This window comes from Mustela erminea, chromosome 18 (assembly GCF_009829155.1).
Source record: "Mustela erminea isolate mMusErm1 chromosome 18, mMusErm1.Pri, whole genome shotgun sequence".
Taxonomy (NCBI): Eukaryota; Metazoa; Chordata; class Mammalia; order Carnivora; family Mustelidae; genus Mustela; species Mustela erminea.
In genome coordinates this window covers 19,228,655-19,252,642 of record NC_045631.1, presented here as the reverse complement: position 1 = coordinate 19,252,642, position 23,988 = coordinate 19,228,655, and the positions used below count along the sequence as shown (strand labels likewise).

The 23,988-nt window shown below is 54.0% G+C and overlaps 1 protein-coding gene and 1 long non-coding RNA gene across 17 annotated transcripts in view; one reads left to right on the top strand and one right to left on the bottom strand.

Moving 5' to 3' along the window:
• MYO18A (myosin XVIIIA) overlaps nucleotides 1–23,723 on the bottom strand; it is a 93,895-nt gene extending 70,172 nt beyond the window's left edge. For 5 of the 16 annotated variants that reach the window (XM_032322905.1, XM_032322915.1, XM_032322910.1 and 2 more), the window contains exons 1-2: nucleotides 23,586–23,723; nucleotides 11,477–12,553 (exon numbers count right to left, since the gene is read on the bottom strand). In XM_032322905.1, the coding sequence (XP_032178796.1) occupies nucleotides 11,477–12,475 (999 nt within the window). In that variant the 5' untranslated portion in view covers nucleotides 12,476–12,553; nucleotides 23,586–23,723. Of the gene's footprint in view, nucleotides 1–11,476; nucleotides 12,554–20,188; nucleotides 21,225–23,576 lie in introns of those variants that run through there. The other 11 variants (XM_032322920.1, XM_032322921.1, XM_032322923.1 and 8 more) reach the window with 7 other exon arrangements.
• Nucleotides 8,619–14,662, top strand: LOC116578503. The gene is made up of 3 exons (XR_004280911.1): nucleotides 8,619–8,826; nucleotides 12,865–13,098; nucleotides 13,331–14,662. It is a non-coding gene; the product is annotated as an uncharacterized LOC116578503 (long non-coding RNA).
• Nucleotides 23,724–23,988: the final 265 nt, after the last annotated feature.

Genomic DNA, 23,988 nt, shown 5'->3' with positions numbered 1-23,988 from the left:
CTGGACAGCTCTGATCCAGAGAGTCCTCTTTTCAGTGGGCCCTGGTCAGCCTTGCCAAAGACTCCCTCAGGTGTTGCCCTTGGCCCCTGCTGTTCTCTCCCACCCCCTGCCCCGGAGTCTGCTGAGGCTCCTGTCTCCTTGTGCCTTGCCTTGACCCCTAAGGCCTCAGAAAGACCTGGGGGAGGGGGACACCATTGAGCCACAGTTGAACAACTAGCCAGGGAGCAGAAGCCAGATGCAGAGGGGCTGAAAAGGCAAAGCTGAATGGAAGCCAGCCCCCACTCCAAGGCATCCCAGGCCTGGGAGAAAGCCCCTTAGTGCCACACAATTGTTCCTTGTTTCTGCAGCATCTCTGGACCAGGCATGGGTAAGACATCTGGAATGTAGTGGCCTGAGGGCTTCCCCACACCACGGGCTGCCGGACTCATCTGATGTTAGGGCTCCCAGAGAGAGACGTCCCAGCAGAACCCTGAACTGTCAAGGGCAAAGAAGGCCAATAAAGCCTTATTCTGAGCAGCATGCCAGGAGTTCTGCCCATGGGGCAAATGGGGACTGCAACTGGCCACCTCCCTGCGTCACTCGCTTGATGAACCAAATGAGGAAGAGCGGGAGGAGGGCATGGTGGAGCAAGGACTTCGGGGCACACTGGCCATGCTAGAGAGGCCGAAACAAGCTTCCCCAGCCCAGGATCCATGGAGGAATAAGCGAACAGAAAGTACACAGATCTGACAGCTACTAGTTTCTGCTGGGTGCTTCATATGAAAGGTTTTGCCACAGGATTTAGAAAATCCAAGTGGGAGTGTCCGGGCAAGCTCATATGTAAAGCAGAGAACAGGCCCAGGAATGGGTATGGTCGGGACTGCCTCTCTGTTCTGGCCTCAGCTCCTGCTTCGCCCTAATCCAGAAGCAAGACAGGCATGAAGAAACAAAAGACGTTGTAGAGAGACCACGAAAAAGTAGTGTCTTTTCCACTGGAAAACAAGTAGGTAGAAAGAAGTCAAGAACCCGAAGGGAGGGAGTCATCGGAAAAGGAGCACAATTTTAAGGATGCATCGAACTACAGACTAGTCTGGACAAACTCCTGAGGCCATCATGCGGCCCTGAGTAAACATGGGGACCAACCTGGGTCTTATTTCCCTGTCTTTACCCAGAGGGCCCTTTGGGGAAAAGCATCATTCGAGGGACAATAGTAAAGTGTCTTGCACTGCCCCCTAACCCGCCCCCCACCAGCAGCAGAGCTGAGTCATTAGCAGGCCTGTGGCATTCCTGGGCAGATGGCCCATCAAGTTCTCAGGCACCAAGTACCTCCCAGCACCTTACAGACAGATTAAGGATGAGGGTAATGCCATTCTAAGTGATTCGCGGGTATTGATTCATTTAATCTTTAAAACCACCTTATAAGAAAGTATTATTATTATTTTACGATGAGGAAAGGTAAACACAGAGAAATTAAATTATTTGCCCAAGGTCACACAGCTAGGAAGCAGCAGAGTCAGGATTTGAACCCAGGAGTCCAGCTCCGGCGTCCATGTTGTACCCAATATACCCCAATGTACTAATAACACCACCATCTGCATTCTTCCGAATTGTAGGCCTTTTCCCCTGTGCTGCCTGCCTCCTCCTCCTCCTCCCTGAATGAGCTGAAATCAGTTCCTACAGCCAAAACCAGCCCTTCCATCCAACTTCATATTTGCCAAGCATCTGTTTCTATAGCAACAACAGAATCTACAGATTGGGGATTTTCGAAGAGAATGAGTAGGGAGGGAGAAGAGGGGACCCTTTAGGACATGGGTCCCTCTTTCAAAGGCACAGGAAAGAGACCTGAGAACTGATGTGTTAAGGTAGATGCAAGGCCCTTGCTGGGAGCCAGAAAACTCTGCCATGCCCTGCCCTGGAGACCACATCCTCTGGTCTGGACAGAGAAGGGGAAGGCCGGTTAGAAGAATTTGAAGCCAGCGGCAGAAATTCTTTGGAAGAGTCCGAGAGAAAAAGACACCTGGCTTAAATTTTGTAGGATAGGTGTGTGTGTGTGTGTGTGTGTGTGTGTGTGTGTACGTGCATGTGTGTCCCAAGCCATCTCCAAACTGGGTATCCTGTCCCAGAGCCTGGCTCTGAGCTACAGGTAAAGGCCAGGTAGTGATGGCCAGTGGCAGGGAGCAATAAAGAAACTCTAGAAGAGGTACACAGACAGGTACCAGACAGGTACCTGCATGCCTGTGGGGGGTGGTGGACCTCCTGCCAGAGAGGATTAGAGTACCCTGGGTGGGGTGGTCAGGCAGGTGCCCCTCACCTTGGCCACACCTAGGCCTCATTCTAGCCTGCCACCCCCAACCTCATTTAAATAAGAGAACACCCGTCAGGGTCCAGAATTCCTGAGGCCAGGATCAGGATCACGGCAGGCCGCCTGTGCGAAGGGAGCTGGAATGTTTGCAGGTCGCTTGATTCTAGGAAGACAGCTCACAGCATTCCCCCAGGCTTCCCAGGGGTAGACCCAGTTTCCCTTCAGCATCTATTGAACTTGCTGCATGGCCAAGAAAAATGGGGACTCGCTCTTACCGGGTACCTGTGCCCTTTAGCTAACCTAGGCCCCCTGAAGGGGAAGATCCCAGGCCATGCCAGGCCCAGCACAAGCTGAATCCCCAGTGCCCTAAAACCACAGGCTTCCCCAGCCTCGACAGCTTCAAGGATGGCAAGCTAGATGATGCCAGCCACTTGCGGGGGAAACCTTCTACTGTTCTAAGCCAGCTTCTGTAGTGGGCTCCACAACTAGACCAACCCACGGATGAGAGAGGCAGGGGCCGGGAGAGGCAGGACGAGGGCTCCCAGCAGGAAGAACCGACAGGGAGACGGTATCAGACCCTGGAAGGCGCTGCTGGGATCCGCAGACACGTTCTCCATGATGAGATGGGGCTGGGCACGAAACGGGGTGTCACAGAGTCATGACCATCTCATGCTGCCTGACAGTGCCATCACTGCTTGGCCTCTAGCCCATGCCACCCTGGGCTGAGATTGATCCCGCTGCAGATGTCTTCTGTTCTGGGGAAAACACAGGCCTCCTGGTCACAGGGATGGCATCTTCAGCCTTTCTCCTCCACGGAACCCAAAGGGTGACATGGGGCTGGCACTCCCCACGGCCTCTGACATCCAACCTCGATTGCGCTAAGGTTCTGGGGCCACTTACATCTGGCCTTCCTACAGCCCAGAGCCATGCCCCCCACTGCCCACTCCATCTCCTAGCCCTCTTCTGCCCAGCACCAGGGGCAGCCTCCGTCTTACCGCCAGGAAAAGGAGCCTAGGAGGCACCCTGTGAGAGACCCCCCTCCCTGTGGGTACCCTGTACCCACAGGCCCTGGCAGTGAGAGAAGCTGGGGAGGGAGAGAGGAAGTGAGTCAGCTCCTTGCAGAAATGGGAGTGAAGGGAGGGGCCAGCGGAACTGAGATCAAGGGGCAAAGGGCACAGAGGCAGGAAAGGGTCACTCAGAGAGGGAACCAGGCCCTGGAGACATGATAAGGGTGACTAACTCTCCAGGGCCACCTCCTGCCCAGGCTGGGTAGCCCCCACAGGCCAGAGAACCTGGGTCTGGCAGCCACAGCCCCACCTGAGGATGGAATCCAAGGTAGCTCCCCTTCCTGACTCACTCACCCAGGGAGGAAGTGAGGCTTGTGGGATATGGCCAGTCACGTTCTTTCCTCCCCAAGGGGGAGTTTCTGGTGCCCAAGGCCTCCCATTGCCTCTCCTGAGCTCCAGGTTCCACCTGACCCAGTGGAGAGACAGATATTTGCATTTCCCGTGGAGGGTGGGAGTGGGGCCTTGGCTCCAAGAGCAGAGCAGGTGGGGTGGCCTAGAATGGACCCTGGCCCTGTCTGGCAGCCAACTGCCCATGTGGGAGCTGTCCCCAGGCTCCAGCTGGAATCTGTTGCTCTGACAGGGAAAAATCCTTGCTGTGAAAATTCCCAGCCTGCTGACATTCCAGCACGCAGGCAGAGTGGGAAAAGCAGCCGAAGGAGAGAGGGAGCCATGAGCCCTGCTGGGCCACATCCTCCCCCTCAGAGACCTGCAGCTAGGACGCCAAGGACATTGCTCCCAGGTCCCCTGGGCTGCACACTATATGACCCCCGTAAAACCCCAAATCTGCTACTCATCCAAGCCCAGTGCCTTTCCAAAAACACCAATGCGGGGCCAGGAGGCAGACCATCCTGCAACCTGCTCCTGGATGCCTAGAGTCCCTGTCTCCTCCATTCCTGTGGGGGCTGCTGAGTGCCCAGGGACAGAAGAAGTGGAGTTCGGGGGTGAAGGTGGGACAGGTACCATGGACAAGTCACCAAGGCGAGTCAGGGCGGGCGGGGTGGAGTGGGGGAAAAGGTTCTAGGAACCAAAACAGGTAAATGAGGAAAACCATGCAGAGAGAATGGGAAACCAGTTCCTGAGCACAGAACCATCTTCTTTCCTTCAACAAACATCCCACAACTCTCACGAAGCCCTTCTGCACTAGAGAAATGAGGTGACTAACGAACAACAATCTTGATGACTGTAATGAAGGAGGAGGTGACCACTCAGAGGTCAGGGAAGGCTTCCCTGAGGAAGTGACATTCAAACCGGGGCCAGCGCCTATGAGGGCAAGAGGATGGGCGAGGAAAAGCATGACATACATAAGGAACAGCAGGGACTCCATGGTAGAAGCCAATGAGAACTCTTTGTTACATACCCACCACCCGCGAGGCCCTCTGCCAGGCCCGTGCTCACCTTTCCCCCACAGTGCACCCTAGGAAGCAAGAGCGTGCAGCCCCCGTGGGACAGGAGAGGACCTGTCTTCCATCAGAGGTGACGCTCTGAGGGGGTCCCGCCACCCCAAAGTACTGCAGATGTCCATATTAATGTGTCAGTAAGGGCCAAACGGGCCAGCATCCCAGTCCCTCTCCCAGCTCCCACCCGATGTAATCCCACCTGCTGCCGCGTGGGCTCACTTCCTCTGGCTAAACTTCTGGAAGGACAGTCTCATCGTCCTGTAGCTCACAATCCACAGAGTCACAGCAAGAATGGCCAGACACTCCTTGCTTCCCTCCCCTTCTGGAGGCGAGGCCTATAGAGGCCAAGAGGACATAGGCCTGGGCTGGCCGGTGGATTTATAAGGATACGCAGATACTGTGTTCCCCTGCCCCATACATCGCACTCATGAAGGGCAAGGAGCTGATATCCTAAATTCAACTCCCAACAAGGGACTTTAAATCGCCTTGAAACCTTCGGCCACAGACTTATCCTTAACCGCTCGGTGATCTGGTATCCTCGCCTGTGAAATAAAGATGATTGCATGACCTGCTGCAAAGGGTTGTTGAGCACTTTAAATGAGTTAGTATGTGTAAAACAGCTAGAGCGGTGCCTGACATAGAGTGAACACTGGCCACCATCCTCATCCCAGCTGTCCCCTCTCATGACCGGCCCCCAGGGCATTGCTGTTCTGGGGAATCTTTACCAGATCAGTTAATCACCACCTGGGAAGACGACCGTGCCATGCGCTGCCTGCCCCTGGGATGAACACCCTACATGCTTCCCTGCCTGCCCACACCCCCCCCACCCAAGTCAGTGCAAAGCGGCTGGGCTAAGCCATGCCGGGGGAAGACTGTTGCGCCCTGATTCTGAGAAACTCACAGCGGGAGATCAATGCAGCCAGAGTGGGGACCCAGGTCTGAGGAAATAGTTTCCCAACTAAACTAGAGCCAACAGCTGAAAACATGAGCTTTGCTGACACTGTCCCCTGTATTTAACAGAACAGAAGCGGCTGCCAAACACCACGCGGGGCTCTGAACTAGGCTCTCCCCCCAGCTCCTCCCTTCCCCCCCAACCAAACTGCACAGCAGGAGGTGGGGGGCCATGAAGACTCCACTCCTTCCCAGTGCCTATCTGGCACGGTGGGCGCCCACAGTGCTACTGGAAGCCTGGGGCACATCCATCTGCGCTGCTCAGGACTGACTATGGAGGCGCCAGGCAGCCCCAGCAGGCCGGGGGGGGGGTGGGGAGCCCCCTCCCCAGCTGGGTCACTGGCCCCCTACCCCCACTGACACTACTCTCCACCTCCAGCTAAGGCAAACGAGGAGAGCCCAGCAGCTCAGTGGTGTTGGGGTGGCGGGGAGCGCTGCTGGCAGGCAGACCGCGTGCTTGTGGTTTCTGGGAAACGCTGTAGCGATCTGCAGCATTTTTAAAATACTTGTGTTCCCACCCGCCACACGCCCCCCTTCACCCCACTCCTCACCCACCCCCAGTCTGGGTGTTTGCATATCTGGTATTTTCCAGAACCATTTCAACGTAAATAAGAGATTAGAAGGGAGCAGAAGACCCGGTGGCCAGGGGGTAGCAGGGTGGGCCCCAGGGAGGGGTGTGGCGGGGGGGGGGGGTTGGTGCTGTGGCCAGGGCTGGATGGGGCCAGTGTGGGCCACCTCAAACCGAGGCCCTGCCCCCACACCAGGGCGCCAAGCAGTGCTGGCGAAAACAACCAATGACCATGACATGTACCCACACCCAGCTCAATGCGGCCTGGGCACTATGCCCACCACCCACGGACTGGGTGGCCAGGGCACTCTGGGGCTGTAGTTCGTCTGGCAGCTCATCAGGAAGAAGGCAGAATGTGCCTCTGAGAAAGAAAGAAGACCTAGCAGAATAGACATGACCCTGTCCACCAGGCTATCCTGTTGGTCCCATGCATCCCACTAATCCAGGATAGATAACCGCCAAAATGCTCCCAAAGACCTTTCACCCATCAGCTCTCCAGCCACCTCATCACCAAAAGAATTGAGTCTGGGTTCTACTCTGAGGCCCCAAGCCAGAACTCTCCCATGGCAAGACTGACGGCAGACGTGCCTAAAGCTTTGGCACAAAATGAAGAATTTTTTGTTTCAATCAAGCAAACAAACAAACAAACAAAAACCCAAACCCCTCCAAGGATCATCTGGAGTGACTCTAGGAACAGAGGTGTTCTAGAACACTGAGCCCAGGCAGTACCAGGCACCAACACCATGACCAGAAGCCCCAGGGACAGCCCATGGGCCTGGCAGACCTGGGCCAGGACAATTTTCTGTCTTCCCTTGGTACCCTCCTCCTGAAAGTCCCTGGCGGTCAGGGGACGAGGTTGGTGATACTCATACAGCTTCTGCCCAAGGGTTTAGGGCTTCCTGGCAGAGGGACATCTGCCGTTCTCCCAGATGCAGGCAACCCCGACCCGCCAGTCACCTTTCGGCCATTGATTTCCATCGGTAAGCCTGAGATGCTGGAAAAATCTAGGGAGCACCCAGCATCCCAGCTCTTCCTTCAGCTGGGTGTTTCTGAGGATGGGGCTACTGGGAAAGGGTTGGAACAAAAGCATCATGAGTTCCCCTTAGAAAGAAAACCTTACCAGGAACAAAGACAGGAAAGCACATCAGGATGGGTTAATTAAGGAAGCAGCAAAATTACCTTCCCTTGATGGCTTCAGAAACCGGGCAGGGGGAAAGGTACTAACCATCATCCTAGGCATTTACTACCTCCCAAAATCTATGAAAGGTGGTTTACACATGTCTATGTAAGCAAACCAGATGGCTGGTTTACAGACATGAGAACCTCTTAAGGAACCTCGTAGCCCTAGAACTTTTGAGTAGAAACTCCACAGTCCAAGGGGAGAAGAAATCATATCACAGATCTCTGGGAAATGCCTGACAGCTCCATACAGAGCCCGAGGAAGCAGGCCTGACTGCAGGGGGCAGGTGCCTTGTTGGAAATCCCCACCTCACCCCTCCCACCACAACTTTGGAATCTCAGGGAAGCAGCCCTTTCTGGGTGGAGCCCCTTTGGGGGCTAGCTCCTCTGGCTCTTGGTGGCAGAGGGACAATGACATCAGCTGAGGGTAAGCAGGTGGGCTTTTCGGAGCTTGGCAGGAACATCCTATACCCCTGCTCCCTGCAATGGGTCCACTGAGGATACAAACAGAAGGGTGCAGCTCTCCACCCTCCCGGGCCCTCGTCCTTCTCAGTGGGCCCTTGACTTTCCCACTCAGATTCATGGAGCAGGAGAAAAGAATTTTGATCCAGCTGGGGTTTTCAGATCCTTGTCGGTACCAACACTCTCTTTCATCTTGCCAGACTCGGGGAACGCTTTGCCTTTAGACAATTTAAGAGTAACTGATCCAAAACCAAATACCCTAAAACACTTTCCCTGAGGAGCCAAGGGAGGAACTCAGCATCCTCCTCCAAAGCTGACAGCCCATTTGGCTCTCCTCACCTCTCTCCCCCACACCAGTCAGTCACGTCCGAAATCTCTCTCCATCGCCACTGCTCTACCCGAGTGCGGGCCTCCATCCCACTAGGATGACAGTGACAGGGCCCTCACTATTTTCCCCATGGCTGCCCTCGCTACACCCAAAAGCATTCTCCACAGAGATTTTCTAAGATCTGTTCCCACCACTTCCTGATTAAAGAGCTTCTCACCCTTCAGTTGAAGTTCACATTCCCTAGGCTAGTTCACAAGGGCCTTTGTTGACCTGTCCCCTGCCTGCTGCTTCTGCTGCTTCTCTCAATCCTCATTCCCCATGCACTGTCCCCCAGCTTTATCTCTCCCCCCCCAGATGTGTCATTCTCTCTCCAACCTCTAGGCCTTGGTATGTGTCTCTCACAGCCTTCCCCTTCCTCCTGCCTCCCCTGCATTCATCTCCCACCCAGATGGCAGCTTTCCCTGGGATCACTCCCAAGACTGGTCTTCTGGTCCCTCCTCTGTGCTCCCTGGGACCCCGTACTGGCCCCTGTTGGGGAGTTTCTCAAACAACACTGACATCCCCTGCTACTTGACCGTCTCTTCCGCTAGACCGTGAGTTCTGAGGGGCCTGGGGCTACATGCGGCTTGCTGCTGGCTCCCCAGATCTAGCTCACCGTGGGTGCTCAGCGCATGTCTGTTTAACGAGTGGAGGGGAAGACTAGATGCGGGGAGAAGAGCTGCGTGGTCCCAGGCCTGCTGAGGGATCTCTATCAGGGCTCCATATCTATCCCCCTGCTGTGGCTCACCCCTACTCCCAGTGGAACCTTGCTGGCAGCTACAGGGACACATGGAGGTGTGAGCCAAGCATTCTTGTGAGAAGGAAACCCGAGGGGCTGTCTCTCCCTGGGGCCTTCTGAACAGGCCATGGAGAGGAGCCATGACGCCTGGTCTCCATCTGTGTGCAGAGAGAGAACAGATGGCCGGCCGGTTCCCTCGGAGCTCCCTGGGGACGGGCCATGTGTGGACACCATTGATGGATGGCGTGACGGGCAGGGTGGCCGCCGGGAGCCGTCCTCGCGGGGCCAGAGTTGTCAGAGTACCCCACCCAGGAGCCTTGGGGAAGTGGGAAGACTCTTCTTGGCACGGAGCTGAGCTTAGAACGGCTGCCAAGGAAAGGAGCCGGAGCGGGAGTGGGAGGAAGAAGAGGAGACGGAGGAGGAGGAGGAGAGCCACCGTGGTGGCCGCGGCACTCCCACACCAGCTCCCGGTCTGTCCTGGGAGGCCAGGAAGCCGGGCCCGCTCTGCTCCTCCCTGCGGTGGCCTGAGTCCCCGCCACCTGCCAGGGAGGGACAGATGCAGGGCTTCCTCAGCCCTGTGCTTCTCACTGTCCTCTCACATGGTTCTCAGAGACTCATGAGGTTGGAGTTTGCTGTGTGGCCCCTGCCGGATTCCCCTAGGCATCAGCCTGGGGAAGAAGTCCTCTAGGCACCGCTGGGCTTGCCCCACAGGGGCTGAAGCAAGCCAGCATCTCAGGGATACCAGCTCCGGCGGTACTGGGGAATCTACTGGGGCCTCCAAAGCCGAAACACCCCCTTCCCCAGGGATGGGGGAGCAGCCGCTCATTGGGAAGGGAGAGCGGCTGAGAAATACGAGATGCCAAGATGATCCCTAGGCTATAAAGAGAAAACAAAATAGCATCTGGGATGCCAGGCCCAGGGCCCCACAGAGGCCTGTGCTGTGGTTCAACAGGGAACTGGCAACAACCCCCCCAGGGGATTCATTCTTGAAGAAGAAAATTCCATCTGTTAAAAATAACGTCCGCCTGGGAGAAAGTAGACAGACACGGCAACATGGTATGGGCTCTGGTTCTAGGATAAAGCCCACTCCCGCCACACTGTGGTTCCCTGAGCTCAGTCTAGTCCGGTGACTGGCACACAGTACATGCTCTGTGTGAGTTTCTGCAATGAATGAGTCCAGGTCCTTCCCTGGTTCCCACAACAGGCTCCCTCCCACTCACTATCCCTTACTGACTAGCAAAACTGCCTGAGCTCTGCTGGGCCCAGGATAAAGGAAGGTCTGGAACCCACCTCCAGTGCTTCCTGCCAGACTCTGACCCAGCCGCTCCCAGGCCCTCCAGGCCCTCCATGCTGCTCAGCTGAGCTGCCATCTGAATATCCGCTTCCCCTCCCCGGGGAGAAAGCTTGCATCAGGACTCTGGCTGCTTCCTTAGCATTTCTTCCTACTTCTGACTTTGACCCATCTGGCCGGTCACTTAGTGCTGACAGGTTCTGGCCAGGCTGGACACTGGACCAGATCTGGGCAATCCTAAAGTCCACAGCTGGGAGACAGGGACGGCCAGAGGCCAACCTGTCCTTCCCGTTCTGTCTCCAGTGGAACATTCCAAACTGATACACAGCCACTCTATTGAAAGACCCCTGGGGTTAGAGATCACTGTCCCCGTGGAGACCGTCTCATACATAGACTAAATCTTTTCTGCTCCTGTGTCACCCCCTCCACTGATGTTTTGTGTGGGCCAGATAAAGGCTGGGGTCTCGGGGACACTCAGGTCATACTATTTCTGTGGCCTTGATACCTGTTATGTTTCTGAGGTGTTTTCTTCCTCCAGGAGAGGTAATAAAGACTCTTAGAACCCAGGTGATCTGTATAAATCAGGTCCAGTCACTCCCCTGCTTCAAACCCCACTATGGTCCCATTTCATTGGGACAAAAATCTAAATTCTTATCATGACTTACAAGGTCCTTCATGATCTGGCCTCTACTTGTCTCTGTAACCTACCTCCTATTCAGCTCCTCATTCAAGGGCAAGAGGAGGCCTGAAGTCATCTTACCCAAGAGCTCGCAGAACAGCTGCACAGCCTAGATGTTCCAAGACAGCCCTGATTTGAAATAAGTCATCTTTTTCTTTCAAGTCTAATGCCCAAAGATGGGACTCCTCTCTTTTTGTCCAGATGCTGGGCTGGACTAGTAGTCCAGACTATCTCTCATCTGAAGTGACCCATGTGAGCCTCCGTGCCCTGATTTAGGGCTCAGGAAACAAGGTGCCCAAAGCCTTCACCCTTGTCTCCTGAAGCCTATATCCCCATGGACCACCCCGTGCTAAGGTGGTTCCACCCTGCAGGCCAGGTAAGTTGTCACTGGGGCCAAGAAGTGGCACAACTTCACAGCTCCTGAGTACCCCAGTCATCCACCCAAGTACAGTTCCCAATCCTGGCTCCGGCCCAGCTGCACAGGGGGACACTCACATCAGCTGGCTCCCTGCGGGGTCCATCGCCGCTCCGCAGCCAGCTCCGGCTCAGCTCACTGAGCTCCGGGATGGGTTGCACCTTGAGCCGCACGCTGTCCCCAGACTGCCGGATCATCTCCACGATCTCGTCCCTGGACTTGCTCTCCACGTTGTGCCCGTTAATCTCCACCAACCGGTCACCTGGCACCAACCCCAGGGCCAGGTCCTTGGTGCCCGCGCCGGGCTCAGCAAAGTGAACCACCCTCCGGTAGACCTGGCCCTCGGGACCCCGATCCAGCATGGTCGTGCGGCGCAGGGAGAAGCCGAAGTCTCCAGTGGGCCTCCGCTGCAGCTCCAGCTCCCGGAGGGCGGGTGGTGGCAAGGGCACCACGGGGGGCAAGCGCAGGTCAGCTGGGAACCTTTTCGTCACCAGCTCCGGGACCCGTGACCGGGGCCCTGGCCGAGTGAGGCCAGAGCCAGGATGCTGCACCAGCTGTCCCTCGAGGGTCCTCACCTCCACCTGTGGGGATGGGGCAGCAGAGTGTTCGGAAGGGGTGGAGGTCTCTGAGGCACTCTCATCCCGGCTCCGCTGGGAGAAGGAGAAGCGCTTGACGATCATCTGTGAGTTCTGCTTGGCCAGGGAGCCGAACTTGGCCGCCCGCTGCAGCACCGAGCCCCGGAAGCTGCCTTCCTCGCCCTTGAGGTCATCGCTTGAGCTGGCGGTGCTCAGGTGGCCCGAGTCCAGGATGACGCTGCCCCTGTTGCTGTCGGAGTCGATGTCAGTCAGGTGCAGGTCAGAGCCGCTGGCCACCTTGATGGGGATGGGGTTGGAGATTTCCAAGCGTGTCTTGGACTCACGTTTGGAGGAGCGGTTCAGGTTGAAGAAGCCGCGACGCAGGCTCATCTCCTCGAGGCTCCTCAGCTCCGCGGCCGACATCCGCTCCTTCTTCTCCTTCTTCTCCTTCTTCTCCTTCCGCCCACCATCTTTGTCCTTGTCTTTCTTCATTAGGTTAAACATGGTGGGGCGTTGCTTTGGGGGGGCACCCCCAGAGGATTACGGGTGCTTAGCACAGGGCGCTTGTACCCCACCTTGCTGCTGCAAACAGAAGTGGAGAGAGAGAGAAAGAGAGAGAGAGAGGGAGACATTATTTGCACAGAGCCTCTTCCCGTGTCTCTAGTCCAGACAAGGTGAACTAATGAGCACAGCTCCCCCTCACCGACAGCGGGCTCACTCTGTGCCAGGTGCTTGGCTTGATACAATACGGTCTCTGTTAAGTTAATCCTCACAGCACTGCTACGGGAAGGTCTGCGATTACCCCCATTTTACAAATAAGGAAACTTGAGGTTTTGATAAGGGTTGTAAAAATGCAAACTCCAGAGCCTGTCATCGCCTTTTATCCCTGATAGGTGTGCACCGAGGTGGCTCCCAGAGCTCGGACCCCCTGGCGGGACGGTGCCATCAAGCCGACCTGAGGCCTGACTCAAGATTCAACACAAAGGAAGAAGGAAAGGGACACAAAAGCCGCCTTAGCCACTGCCTGACAGAGAAGCTCAGAGCACCAACCCTTACGTTGTGATTTCCAGCTGCTGGGCGCGTGACCCACACTCTCATTTGAGCCTCGCAGCCTCCCCGCAAGGCAGGTATCATTATCTCTACAAATGAGAAAACAGGGTGCAGAAAATTAAGTATATGTTAGCTGTCACCTGGCTAGTTGGCGGCAAATACAGTTTTCTCTCTGGGCCCATGGTGCCCCAAGTGAAGCAGGGAGGGAAGGGGAAGTTCCAGACTGGACAGGGGACAGACAGCTGAGAGGTGGGGGGTTGGGTCTGCTGGATAAACAGGATCCTGAAAAACTCATATCCTTTTCCCCAGACCAACAACTAAATATAGCCTTGGGAAGAAAGTTGTGGCAGCCCAAGAGACAAGCCAGCTCCCGGACACCTGCACCCACGGTGGGCACCCGACTCGGGACAGGACTGAGAAAGACCTGGTGGGGGTGGAGTTGCAAGCTAGGGAACACGTTCTAACCAGCCGGGAACAAGGAGTAGAAGTAGGCCATACCATCTAATTAGAAATTAAGTGCAATTTTTTTCTTTCTCCAAGAAGGCCTCCCCCTCCGAGTTCCAGACACATGACCAACGAGCTCACTTCTTCCAGGAATAACCTTCTGTGAGGCCCTGGAGAGGCCTTTCCTGTCTGTGTACCCCACCGCCACGACCAAGCAAGGCCCTCCAGGCTCCCCAACCTACTGAGAGGGACCCCTAGCCCTGATACAATGCCTAGGGGAACATCAAGGCCAGGAACTCCCAAGGGTCCTGGTGGCTCTGGCTAATTGCCTCCTCCCTGCCCAGCACCCTGACCCATGAGGTTCCTGAGAGATCGATGTATCCTTCCCAGAGCAGCGCTCATCACAGAAATATGATTCAAGTCCCAGGTGTGACTTAAAATTTCCTAGCAGCCACACTAAAAAAGGTAAGAAGAAAAAAGCTAAGAAGAAAAGGTAAGAAGTATATCATTAGCTTTAATGATATACTTTCATATAAATATATCCAAGAAAATGTCATGTAATCTACATGAAAATTATCAAGATATTTTACATTCTCTTTTCCATAAGAAGGCTGCAATGTCCCATGTGATTTCTACACTCAGAGCACATCTTAATTCAGAATAACTACATTTCAAGTATTCAACAGCTACTGGCTATTGAACTGGGCAGTGAATTCTAGAAAAATCTTTAATTGCAGAGCATATCCAAAGAGGTGGGGAATCTGGCCCAGTTACTAGCTCCCTGTGGGCCTAACAGGCACCCCTTGACCCCCTGACCTATTTCTACCTAGTAGAACAAAGTTCCCTCTGGACTTTTTGGTTCAAAATGCTCCATACACATAGTACCTGGAAGAGGTAGGAAGACAGGAAGTCTGGGGCCCTGGAAGTGCGAAGCCAGGGGCAGCCCTGTCCAGCTGAGTCTGGGCTGATTTAGGGTGGGGGGGCTACCCTCTTCAGGGCTCTATTTTGACCTGGGGAGTCTCTCTCTCTCTTTTCTCCTGAATACTGATGGAGTGGGGCACAGACCTACCATTTAACAGAATGTGGGATCTTCTGGTGGTCACTGCCTCCACCCAATACTACCCACACTGTCTTAAAAGGCTGATTTAGGGGCGCCTGGGTGGCTCAGTTGCTAAAGCATCCGACTCTTGATTTCAGCTCAGGTCATGATCTCAGGGTTGTGGGAAGGAGTCCCGTGTCAGGTTCCAGGCTCAGCATGGAGAGTGCTTAAAATTTTCTTTCTTCCTCTCCCTCTACCTACCCCACCCCCACGCTCTCTCTCTCTCTCTCTCTCTCTAAAAAAAGGACTGATTTAGAAGATGGCTCCAAAGACACCCATGTGGGAAATGAAGAAAGAAACCCACCTTGGGGACTGGAAGGGGACAAATGTGTCCACTGGCCTCAGCTTCAGCCCAACCATGAGAACCCAACTGCCTACCCACGCTATCCCAGCAAGACACCTCTTTTGGTCTTCAATTCTTACTCTGTAATCCTTACCCAATCTTGACTCTCTGTTGGGTGGGGACTAGACATCTGAGCAGTATCAACGGACAACAGGCCCCAGAATTCTAGAATTTTGGGGCTGGAAAGGTCCCTGAGAAGTAATTTCATGGAAATCGCTGTCTTGGCAAAAGCTTGCCCCTCACTGCCATTGTGATGGATAGGAAGCGCACACAGTCTGCCCTAGAGTAGCAGTATGGGGGCGGCGGTAACCGCTGGCCAGGAAGGTTAGCGGTTTTGCTATCTAGGCCCAGATCTGCCAACAGATCACTAGGGGGGACCTTCAGCCTGTCACTTTGCTCAAGGCTGGACAGGATGACCTAGATCTCTTCTAGCTCGAAAATTCCAACTATCTAAGTCTCTTGTGGACACAGGTTGTTTATTAACTTGCTGCCGAAGTTACCCCTCTCATCCCAACCCTGGAGCCTCTGGAGACTGAGTCCATTTCAGACCTCCCCTCAGCACCCCTGTCCTGCCAAAGTCATGCACACGGCTCCCAAGGTACCCCTTACCCACTGTCATCCCTACAACTGCCTGGCTGTGGCCTGGGTTTTCTCCTGTGCCACCTGTCTAGAGCCACCTGCAACCTCCCTGTCCAGGGTCAGACCCCCGGTACAGGCAGTACTGCTCCTCTGTTCCTTGGAGCCCACTCTGCTGGACCCTGGGGCTCTGTCACCTTCTTGTAGACCTTGGACTTTTTAGCATCTCTTGTCCCCGGGCCCAAAGACTCCAGCAGGGATGATATCAGCACCTTCCCATTCTTCATTCTGGGCTCCCCTTCATCTCTTACCCTGTCCCATGAAGGGAACCTTACAGTTTTCTGACCTCCTTCTCTGGCTTTTTCCCCTGAGCCTATTCCAGGGGGCCTTTCCTAATTTTACGTGGAGGAAAGGTATGCATATAAGTTAGGGTCTGTACCTACATCATTGTGACCTCACTGCTCCCCAAATCACCGCAAAGTATAATCCACTTGGTCAACTCAGAGGCCTTAGTATGTTAGGACAGAAAGTGTCTTGAGGGGGGTGCCTGGGTGGCTCAGTGGGTTAAAGCCTCTGCCTTCGGCTCGGGTCATGGTCCCAGGGTCCTGGGATCGAGCCCCACATTGGGCTCTCTGCTCAGCACGGAGCCTGCTTCCCTTCCTTTCCTCTCTCTGCCTGCCTTTCTGCCTACTTATGACCTCTGTCTATCAAATAAATAAATAAAACCTTAAAAAAAGAAAGAAAGAAAGAAAGAAAGAAAGCATCTTGAGGGCAAGGACCATTTGACTCCAATACGCACCGACCAGTTCATCAATCAGAGAAACAATTTACATAATCATACAATGGAATACTACACAGCAAGCAAAAGGAAGCAATCACTGATCCACACAACAGGGATGAATCTCAAAAACAGGGAGTCAAATGACAGCAAAAGAAGGCTTTGACAACAGAGTACATACTAGTATAGTACTATTAATATGAAGTTCTAGTACAGATGGTCCCTGACTTACAATGGTTCGACTTACCAATTTTTTGACTTGACGCTACACATGTGTGAAAGCAATTTGCACTCAATAAAACTCATTCTTCACATTTTGAATTTGGATCTTGTCCTGATGTAGCGATATGCAGTGAGAGGCTCCCTAGGGATGCTGGGGAGTGGCAGCAAGACGCAGCTCCCAGGCAGCCATGTGATCACAGGGGTAAACAAATGAAATGCTGACAGCCATTCTGTACCCGTGCTGTACCATTCTGTCTTCACTTTCAGCACAGTGTGCAAGCAATTACATGAGATAGTCAATACTTGATCATAACATAGGCTTTGTGCTAGATGATTCGGCCCAACTGTAGCCTGATGAAGGTGTTCTAAACACATTTCAGGGAGGGTAGGCTAACCTAAATTTGGTAGGTTAGGTGGATTAAATGCATTCTCGACTTATGGTATTTTCGAGTTACGATGGGTTTATCAGGAAGGAGGTAAAGCCACTGTAAGCCACAGATGTGGATAGATAAAAATAAGCTATGGTGAAAAAAAATCAGAACACCGATTACATCTGGATGCTGAGGAAGGGGGTAGGGGTAGGAATTGCCTGGAAAAGGGCATGAGGGAACTTTCTGGAGTGATGTTCATATTACCTTAATTATCTTGATAGGGATTTGGATTGACAGGTGTATACATTTGCCAACAGTTATCAAATAGCATGCATAAGATCTGTGCATTTCAGGGACGCCTGGGTGGCTGAATAGGTTAAGCTTCTGCCTTTGGCTCAGGTCATGATCCCAGGATTCTGGGGTGGAGCCCCACTTCCAGCTCCCTGCTCAGCAGAGAACCTGCTTCTCCCTCTCCCTGCTGCTCTACTTGTGCTCTGTATCTCTCTGTCAAATAAATAAATAAAAATCTTTTAAAAAAGATTTGTGCATCTCATTATGTGAAGTATTCACTCAAAAGAAAAAAGAACTGTAAACAAACACTGAAGTCTGCTTAATGATATGTACACTAAAGTATTTGAGGCAAGATATGCTGGTCTGGGCGGTTTCATTGGTTAAGTGTCTGACTCTTGATTTTGGCTCAGGTCATGATCTCAGGGTTGTGGGATGGAGCCCTGTGTCCAGGTCATGTCCCTGGTCCAGTGTGGAGCCTGCTTGAGATTTTCTCTCTCCCTTTGCCTCTCCCCCGCCTCAAAAAATAAATTCAATAAATAAAGATAAGTGAAACTCAAGAAAGGCTTCAGATGTCAGGTAGCAAACCTAGGACCAGGGTAATAGCTATGCAATCTTGTGCCTCTGTTTTCCCATTTGTAAAATGGGGTAATAACAGTACCTACCACATACGGCATGGGAACTGAATGAAATTGGTCTATAAGCCCTCCAGATAACCCCAGCCCAGAGTAGGCCCTCGAGAACAGTACCCAATCACAGCAGGACACATTTTTATCATCTAAATGGGATGACAAACAGCATAAGGTCCACAAAGTGTGCACCTCAGCCCAAGTGTGACTAGAATAAATCCACACATAAACCTTAATGCTGGACAGAGCCTTTGTATATGGAAAAAAGTACGGCCCAAAGAGGTGAAGGCAATCCCGTGAGCACATGGCCAAGCCAGAGCACACTGGTTCAAGTTCAGAGGGCCCAGGTAACTACTGCCAAGACTAAGTACAGGCAATTCATAGCTGTTGAAATACAAGTGGCCAACAGACACGAACAGATTTTCAGCCTCAGTCTTATCTGCACACACATGAAAGAACACAGAGGTATACTGCTGTTCACTTAACAGTTTAGTAAAAACTACCATTATTAGTAACATCAATCAAATAGAAGATAGGAAGCAGGGTAGCTCATGTGTGTTATTGGGAGTATAAATTGGTGTAGGGAGGGCAAGTTGGGGGTATCTGTGAAAATATTTTAATGTACATATTCTAGGCAATTACACTTACAGGACCTCGACAGATATGTTCACACAAGAAACATGGCTCATCTTTGCATCATTGTTTGCAACTGTAAAATTCTGTCAATATAAAGATCCGTCACTGGAGGAAGAGCTAAATTATAGAACTGGGCTATTTTAATAACTGGGTTATTAAAAAGAATGAAGGAGAGGTGCCTGGGTGGTTAAGTCGTTAGGCACCTGCCTTCTGCTCAGGTCATGATCCCATGGTCCTGGGTTTGAGCCCCGAAGCAGGAAGCCTGCTTCTACCTCTCCCACTCTCCCTGCTTATGTTCCCTCTCTCACTTGTGTCTCTGTCAAATAAGTAAAATCTTTTTTAAAAAATTTCAAAAAAAGAATGAAGGAGATCTGTATGCACCCACCTGGAAAGACTCAATACTATACTGTTAAGTGAAAAAACCCAAGTTTTCAGATAATATTTAATTTTTAAAATCATATATTTTAAAAACTATGTTTATGTGTGCACATATATGCATGTGCATTATGTATGTATGTGCATTATGTATTATGTATATGCAATATTTACATATGCATAGAAAAATGTATGCTTTCGGGAAGAGACAGATTTTAGAAGAGTCAAAGCAGATTGGTGTTTCATCTGTATTGTTCTATTTTTTTTACAATGAGAATATTTAGCTAGTGTGTGTGTATCTAGGCCTAGGGACTTTAGATAGTGGGATTATATATAACATTTCTTCTACTTTTCTGTATGCTCTTTATTTCCTACAGAAAAAAATTTATATTAAATTGTATCATGTAATATAATGTTATATATAAATCTATCATAAATATGTATCACATGTATCCATATATATAATATCCATTACATAATTTTGTCTGGGATTTTCGTGCAGTTGGAGCAAACGGAGAATACCACTTTAGCTTTTTATCTAATAGACTTCCTAGGAATTAAACCTTTTCCCAGAATATGTTAATTTTGCTATTTTTAAAGATTAAAAAGAAGGACAGACAAAGAAAAAAAGAAAAGCTTGACAATCCATTTAGCGTGAGAACTGTGAACCAACTTTGCAATGGGCAGGTTCAAGGCTTGCCATCTCTTGCCTGGGAAAAGTTTCAGTGACTTGGGGGACTTGGTTAAAATAGATCTCACTAGTGTCTTGTGGCTTTAAGAGGGGACAGATTTAAATGGGTCACCCTGCAGCTGGCAAAGTAGAAACCCCAGGAAATGGAAACTATAACGTTAGTATCCCAAGACAAGGCGCCCAGACTTGGCTGCTGTGGGTGGACACTAAAAAGGGTCAGTCCCCCACTCCCCACTCCCAGACCACACTCATAAATAAATACAAAGGAAATACTTTCCCAAGAGAGCCGGCCTCTCTCCCTTGGCCTCTGACCTCCCTAAGCGGCCGTTTCCTACAGCCCAGAGGCCTTTTTCGGCGCCAGTCCCGCAAGGAGGGTTGCAAAGACAACCCGGCGGGGCTCGCGCGGCACCTGACCCGCCCCGGCGGCGGGGCAGGGCGAGTGGGGGGCCGCCTCCACCGAATAGCGCAGGGTGACGCCGGCCGCTGCCACCGAGCCTCTTCCCGACCGGTCGCGCTAAGAGCTCCGCAGCACCCCGTGACTCACTGCCAGGTCACACGGAGCTTATCGGGCTCCAGGTGTGCTCGCTCCGACTGCACGCTTCTCACATGACATCAGTCCGCCCGCCGGCTCCGGCTCCCGCTCCCGCTCCCTCGGAAACCGCGGCGCCGAGCATTTCCAGGCAGCCGCAGGCCCGCGGTGCCTCCCGCCGCTTACCGTCTCCCTCGGAACACAGGGATCCCGCAGGCCCCGGGAGGAACGACAGCGGGAGACGTGCCAGCGGCGCGGCCGAGTGCTCCGCTGCTCCTCTAGGTGCACCTCCTCGGCTTCCCGCGGGGTTTGCCGCAGCCGGCTGGGCGCTGAACTCAGGGAACACCACTCCCCCCTCCCTTCTGTGTGACCTTGAGCAAGTCCTTTCCCCTCTGTAGGCCTCAGCTATTTCAACTATAAAATCTCCGTGGGCCTGAGACTTCACACTTGGCCGCAAGCGTTGCCTTTGCTGGAGACTTAACTCTGTTCAACTCTAAATTGCAAAGGTTCTAATTCTGCTCTGCCTGTGCTTGCTGTGTGACCTTGAGCCCATCATCCAACATCTCTGAATCTCCGAGAATAATATAAAGAATCCCTTGTAAGTTATGGTAAAGTGCCTGGCAGAGAGAAAGGGCCCTGGGCCCTGTAAAAACCTCAGTCCACAGTTTAAAGTCCTGCCTGACTGTAAGCTCTTTGAACCATCAAGGGAATATGGATAATTTACAAGCCACACAGGTCCCACCTCAAGGAAAGGGAGGTGGGGAGAGGAGTGGAGGCTTTCCAGTTCTGCTCCCCGCCCCTCCTAACCCTAACCTATGGTGATAGAGGTGGGGGCAGAGTGAGCAGATCCTCAAGCACCCATGAGCCTGACCCAAAGTAGAACTTCAAAGCTCCATCAAGCCTCCCAGCCCCAGTTCTGGGGGAACCACTCTCATACCCTTGAACCTTTAAACTACGCTAGGCTTAGAGCCCCTCAGCTTTACCCACCACACTCAGGAGAGGCCTGGGACGAGACCTGGGGCCCAGAGCCACCAGCAGGACCAGCTCACAGGACCCGGGTGATGGAGGTCCAGTCCATGGTGTCCACTTCAGGTGAGGGTGTCTGGTGGTGGGGGGTGGAGGGGTGGGGGGAGTACAGACCTCAGGTTTGAAGGAACCAGAACCGCCCTGCTGCTCTGGAGACCTGTGACACACCAAGTGTGGATCAAGGTTTCCTGAATTCCAGCAACTCCCTGCTCCACCCGAGCTGGGTGGATTCTCCTTTTCACGCTAGCCTCACTTCTGCCCCACCCAGTCCACCTTCGGGCACCTGCCTCTGGGGGACCCTGAATGTTTCAGGCCCAATTTCTGAAGACACATGCACCCCTTCATGAGCAGCCTGGAGTTGGGCTGGTGAAGGGGGCTCCAGGCTCCAGGCTGGCTTCCCTGGGCTGCCAGGGAGTGAGGCTGAGGGACCGGGCAGGAAAGTCAGGAAGGGCACAATCCACAGTGAGGACTTCTGAGGAGAGCCTGGGGCACCTGAGGAAGCCTTCAGGCACACACCCTGGCACCTGAGCCAGGCTTGGAGAGCGTAAACAAACTAGATTCTCAGAGCTGCCAGGCACCAGGTCATCAACAGTTCAAAGTTCAAAGCTTTCAAAGGAAGTGACCACCAGCGCTCTATCCCACCCACCCCCACCTGCGACCCTTCTCATTGTCCTAACCCTCCAACACAATAGCTTCCCCTGTCACCTTCCTGAAATCGAGGCCCCTGCCCCAGCACACGAATGTCCCCAACCCCAAATGGACAAGCACACCCCAGGCTATATATAATTAGCCATGACCAGCAACCAGGAGGATGTTTCCTGGAAAACCCTCATCACAAAAGGACAGAGGGGAAGCTGAGGAGGTGGCAGGCCACTGACAAAGAGCCAGTGAGGTCTGTCAGGAAGCCAGAGACCTCAGGAGAGCAACTTTCAATATCCCCAAATAGAAAGTAGCTTCTGAACCAAAAGGGTGGGGAAAGTTAGACAAGGCCTGGCCCATTGCCATGACAACAGGAAACCAACCTGCCCAAGAAAAGGGCTCCAGATCTCATAAGCACATGGAAAGGCAGCCTGACTGCCTGGATTCAACGTCTGGCTAAAGCAATCTCACTCTTTACCTGCTGGTTGACCTTCCCTCCCTTCCAGCACAGACACACTGCATGCGTACTTCCGACAGTTCACTCTCCTTGGGGGGATTTACAAGGCCTCCTCAGCACTACACATGCCAGGTACTCCAAAGACCAATGAGCCCACACAAACCAGCCTGAATCACTCGCCAGGTAAAGGGCGGGAGGGAATCTGATTCCATAATTTGGGGGGTCCATCTGAGGGCAGGAAGGCACTAGGCAGGAGAGCCCCTCCCAGGAAGCATTGTCCTGGGGCCTCTCTACAAAACACAAACCAAGAGGACACTGCCAAACACATGCCCCATGGGCCAAGTGACCAGGCAAAAGGAGCACCACTTAAAAAACATACTGTCTGCCTTCCTCCAACCCCATCCTGCCCCCCCACCCGCACCCCCGTTCATTCTGGCTGGCAGCCTTTCTAACTAATCAGCAGGACACATGTGCCTTGCAAAAGGGTGACATCCCCATTCCCCCCTCCCTTCCCCCAACAAAGCCCCATGTGTGGTATGTCCCTGCAGGCCTTATCTCAGCCAGGAACAAGACCCACTCCTCACCATGCTTGGTACCAAGCAGCACCCGTTCCCCACCCAAACACGGGGAGGGGGGAGCAGCTAACCTTACCACCTCCCTCTTCCCATTGGCGAAACAACTGGCATGACAGGTTAGTAGGGCGGGGCGTCCGGGCAGTCGCTCCCAGAGGCCTGGGGCAGGCTGTCCGACCTTCCCACACACACCCCACCCCTTTGCAGGGAAAGGTGAGGTGAGCAACCAGGCACCCAGGCACCGGGGACAGCCAGCACTCCCTAGTCTCCAAAGCCTACCATTCGCTCACCCCATCTTCTATCTCCGGGGAGGGGGTCTGGGGAAGCGGGGTCTCCATTGTTTTGCCAGCTGTCTAGCAGCTGCTCCTTTGAGAGGGAGCCCGCAGTCGGCCTGGCAGTGAAAGGGTGAAGGCCGCTGGGAGGGATAAAGGGCTCGGTGGAGGTACTCGCCTTCCCCGCTGCTTCGCTCAGAGCCTCCCTCGCTCGCTCGGTTTGGGGGACCTGGGCCTGCCCCCGAGAAGCCCCCTATCCCGGAGGCTGCAGCCTTCACCCGGCAGCTCTGGGCCACCTGGGCTCCCCCAAGCCCTCAATTCCGCCCCCCCCAACCTGAAGGCCACTCTGCCCTGCCTCCGCGCGCCCCAGAGCCGACCAAAGGGGCCAGAGCTCCCCTCTCCGCCCCTCCCGGTCGGTTCCCCGTTCCGGGGCGCCGAGCCCCGCCGCGCAGCCGGGGACCGGAGCCGGGAGTCCGGGCCGCCGCTTCCAGGGCACAGTGGGGGAGGAGGAGCCGGCGGGCCCCGCCGCCCGCCCGCCTTCCCGGCCGGAGCCCGCCCCGCCGCCCCACCGGGCCCGGGCCGTCCCCGAGCGGCCGCCCCCGCCGCACCGTGCTCACCGGCCGCCGGAGCCCGCCCGGCAGGCTGCAGAAGCGGAGACGCGGCATCCAGCGGCCCCGGCCCGGTCCGGGCTGGAGCGCAGCGCGGCGCAGCGCAGCGCCGCCCCCCGCAGCCGCGCGAGCCGAACCGAAAGGGAGCTCCCTGCTGGCGGCTCCGGGGATAAACTGCCGGCCTTCTTGGCAGCGGCTGGGCGCGCCTCCAGGACGGGCCATGTGGGGACGGGGCGCTGCTCTGGGAGCCCTCTGTCCGCGTGCGAGAGGCCTGCCTGGAACCCCTGCGTGCACGGGGCACCGGAGGCCGCTGGGCACGCCCAGGGCAGGCACCGTGCCTTCCTGGAGAGAACAGGTTCCTCCCATGGCCTCCGCTGGACCCGTGTCCAGGAGGGTGCTGCCCAGGGCAGTG